Here is a 3,500-nt window from a genome sequence, read left to right as displayed (position 1 = left end):
AACAGGCGCTTGAGCAGCACGTCCTGCTGTCAAACATGTAGAGTGAAATAAACCCTTTGGGATCCTCACCTGTAGGGCTCCCCCCAGCTACTGACCAATGGCCTCACAAGGCCTGACCGCATGGCTAACCAAGCCAGGCTCCCGCCCCCCCCTCCCCAGCTTCCTGTTCTCTTCACAAAGTGTTCACATGCTGTGGTCACCACAGGCCAGGCTTTCCCCAGAGCAGACACTAGACTGGCGAGCAAGCCAGGAGGAGGCCCTGGGGAACCCCTCTGCCATCACTCCCAGTGCTGGTACTGAGGACAGACATGGTGCCTGTTCCCCTGCATGCGGCTCCGTGGCCTGGGAAGGTGCCTTCTCCCATTCCCAGGGAAACCAGGTTGGGTGCTGGAGGCTCCTGTATGCGTGCCCAAGGCAGGTTCAGGCTCCCTGGGGCTGTGGTTTGTGCTGAGCAGAGGTGGTGACTGTCCCCGCTGTGGGGAAGACAGATGCCAGCTTATGCCATAGGCTCATTTCGTCAATGACGTGATCAGGCCAGATCTGGGCTCCCAGCACCACGGGTCCCATGGCTCCTTGGGCCGGGAGACTGCTCCGACAGCAGCGATGGAAAAGCCCTGCTTGGTTCCATGGCACGTGCTGGCTGCTGGGCCTGCAGCCATGCTCGCGGCGACATCTCCCCTGGAGAGGGCTTCACAGCCCATCCGGTGTCTGGACAGAGGGGCCCTGCCCATGGGGTCAGGAAAGCTCAAGGGCTGGCCCCCAAGCAGGGGGCGATGGTGCAGCCGCCCTCCTCCAGAGACCAACAAAGCCAACCACTTACTGGGGGGGGGGGAAGGTTCCAAGAGCTCAGGGAAGCTGCCCCAGTTCCCAGCCCCTACACGCATGTCCTGTCCCAATGCATGCCCCTTTATTGTGCCAGCAGCCAGAGGGTTCAGCTGCCCCCGGCTCATGCCAGGCTCCTGGTGCCCCAGAGCAGCGGGGAGCTGCCGGCATTTGCTGCGGTTGGGACAGCGCTGGCCATGGGCTGCAGGCCGGCCCCTGGCTCACCCACCGTAATAAATAAGTATATACAGCATAGCAATAAATAGGGCAGGTGATGTGGGCGTACAGGGCTCTCCAGGGCAGAGCCCACCACGCCCTTCTCGTTCCAAGGCAGGGAGACGGACCCCAGTGCTAATGCAGGAGGGGGGGGGGGGGGGCGGCCGCTTCTTTTCCCCGCTCCCCACCCCCCCCCCCCCCCGCCCAATCGGCCGCCAGCACTGCCCCCCTTTTCTGTGACCGGGCGAGTGCAGGAGCTGGTTAACGGCGCCTGCTTGAGCTACAACAGCCAGTGAATTAACACCCCCCCCCCTCAGTCCCCAGCCCTGCACGCTGTCACAGCCCAAGCCAGGTGAGCAGGGGATCCCCCTGGGCCAGCGAGCCCATGCCCACAGCTGAAGGCTCTGGCCCCGGCACCCCTCCCTGGGCAGGGCCCGCACCTGCAGGCAGTGCTGGGGAAGCACAGGGGCAGTGGGCATTGAATGCCAGCCAGGACACAAGGGGGGGCTGAGGCCCCATCCCCTCTAGGGTCTAAGCTGCCCTTATTCACTGCAGGAAATGCCCGTTGGCCATGGGCGGGATTTCACTTGCCTTAGGGGGACACACTGTAACATACACGGCCCCTGCCCTGCCCTGTGGGGCACAGGCCTTGCTGGTAGAGGGGAACCAGGACCCAGGCCTGGCACCCGTGTTGGTACTGCACCTCGCACAGTGGGGCTATGGCCACCCTAGCAATGCCGGCGCGGGCTCCCTCTCCCCGTGCCGGAGAGCCCCGTGGCTGACCTGGGCAGTGCCCCCCCTAAGCACTGGGCCACATTCTCCAGGCATTCGTGTCTTCAGGAGGTAGGGCAGGGTTTGCCTGCTTCACAGCTGCAGAAACATCCCACGGAGAGCTGGAGGCAGCAGCCAAGCCCGGCCTTGGACACAGCAGGGCCAGGCTCCCCATCCCACAAACAGACCACTAGGCCCCGCCCGCAGCCTCCTCCCCAGCTGTAGCAGGAGTTCCCCTGTCTACCGTCACAGCCCCATGGGCACTGGACCCCCATGCTCCCCAAGCCCACGGCATTGCACGGCCCAGGCTCTGTTAAGCCCCATCCCACTGACTGTTCCTCGGTCTTCCGGCCACCTGCTGTGCAGCCCAGCCAGGGATGTGCCGGGGCCGCTGGTAGCTTCCCCAGGGAATCCCCCAGCTGGTGACAGCACCGGCTTCCTGCCCCACGGTCCCATCCCCACTGAGCTCAGCTGCAGCCCCAAGGGAGGAACTGACCTGCGGAGCAAGAGCAGGGCGGGGGGATGCCTGGGGTGGGGGAGCCACAGGCAGAGCAGGGCTCAGCCCCACCCAAGCAGCTGCAGGGGGAGCGCCTGGGATCCAAGGAGCTGGGGAAGGGGAGGAAGGGAGGGAGAAGCAGGCTCTCTCCTGGGAACCCCCCTGGAGCTCCTGCCCTGTCCTCCCACCCCAGGTGCTGTCCAATCAGAACTCAGATACGGTGGCCCGCAGGGCCCAGCTCCGCCCCCTCAGTCCAGTTTCTCCAGCACCGAGGGCACGTAGACCAGGCTGAGCTCGCTGCCGAAGTTGCAGACGATGGCGGCGTTCTCCAGCACCAGGATCTGCCGGGCCGGCTGCGACTCGTTGCTCTTCCCCAAGTAGACGGTCTGCAGCAGGTCGCCGTAGCCGATGTCCCAGAAGGAGACGCAGCCCTGGCCTCCCGTCACCAGCAGGTTATCGGAGATCACCCCCAGGCTGGCCCCGCACCCCAGGTCCTGCGCCAGGAACAGAGAGGAGAGCGTCAGAGATGGCGCCTGCCAGTCAGGCACCTCGCGGCCCTGCAATATGGCCCCCAGCAGTGTCACAGCAGGCAGGGAAAGGTGCTGGACTGAGCCCTGGGGCCATGGCTACAGGACAGGCCCAGCCGTCCCCATCAGTGCATCTCCCTGCACCGGAGGGGCCACTTTGTCAGGCCCAGGGCAGAGACCAGCTGTCCCGTCCTGCAGGCTCAGCGCAGGAGCAGCAGGGGGCGCTGCAGGCAGCGGGGGAGCTGGGGGAGCCTGGTCTGGGATCCAGCGACTGGCCTGAGACCCGGGCTCAGCTTTCTGCTCTGCCGGCCTCCCCGGGGGGCCTCGAGCAAGTCCCTCGGTCCATCTCCACAAGGTTGATCCTAGTCTGCGCTCAGCTCCCCTCTGCCCGATGGGGGGAACTGCCCGGCCCGGCCGCGGGGGGGGCTCCGACATGACGGTAATGGGGGCCCAGGGAAGTGTCTGGGATCAGGGGCCCCCAAACCTTTCCATGCCGGGCCCCCTTCGGGCGCAGCCCTGGGGCAGCGACACCAACTCAAATCGTTCTTGGGGGGAGAGATTCTTCAGCCCTGCCCCCCCCCCCCCCCCCCGCCCTGCCCCCCTCCCCCCCCCCCCTTCCCCGCCCCCCCATCCCACATCCGGCCCTGCTCCCCTCCCCCTCCCTTCCC

The 3,500-nt window shown here is 66.0% G+C and overlaps 1 protein-coding gene across 1 annotated transcript in view; it reads right to left on the bottom strand.

Annotated features, from left to right (window-relative positions):
* Positions 1–1,936: 1,936 nt before the first annotated feature.
* The window catches only part of SCAP (SREBF chaperone), a 93,744-nt gene continuing 92,180 nt past the window's right edge, over positions 1,937–3,500 (bottom strand). Inside the window, exon 20 of the mRNA XM_026651991.2 lies at positions 1,937–2,862. Within this exon, the coding sequence (XP_026507776.1) occupies positions 2,554–2,862 (309 nt within the window). The 3' untranslated portion in view covers positions 1,937–2,553. The remainder of the gene's footprint in view (positions 2,863–3,500) is intronic.

This window comes from Terrapene carolina, unplaced genomic scaffold (assembly GCF_002925995.2).
Source record: "Terrapene carolina triunguis isolate 2854851 unplaced genomic scaffold, T_m_triunguis-2.0 Scaffold111, whole genome shotgun sequence".
NCBI lineage: Eukaryota > Metazoa > Chordata > Testudines > Emydidae > Terrapene > Terrapene triunguis.
Note: the sequence above shows the minus strand (reverse complement) of the source record. Positions and strands in the feature narration are given on the sequence as shown.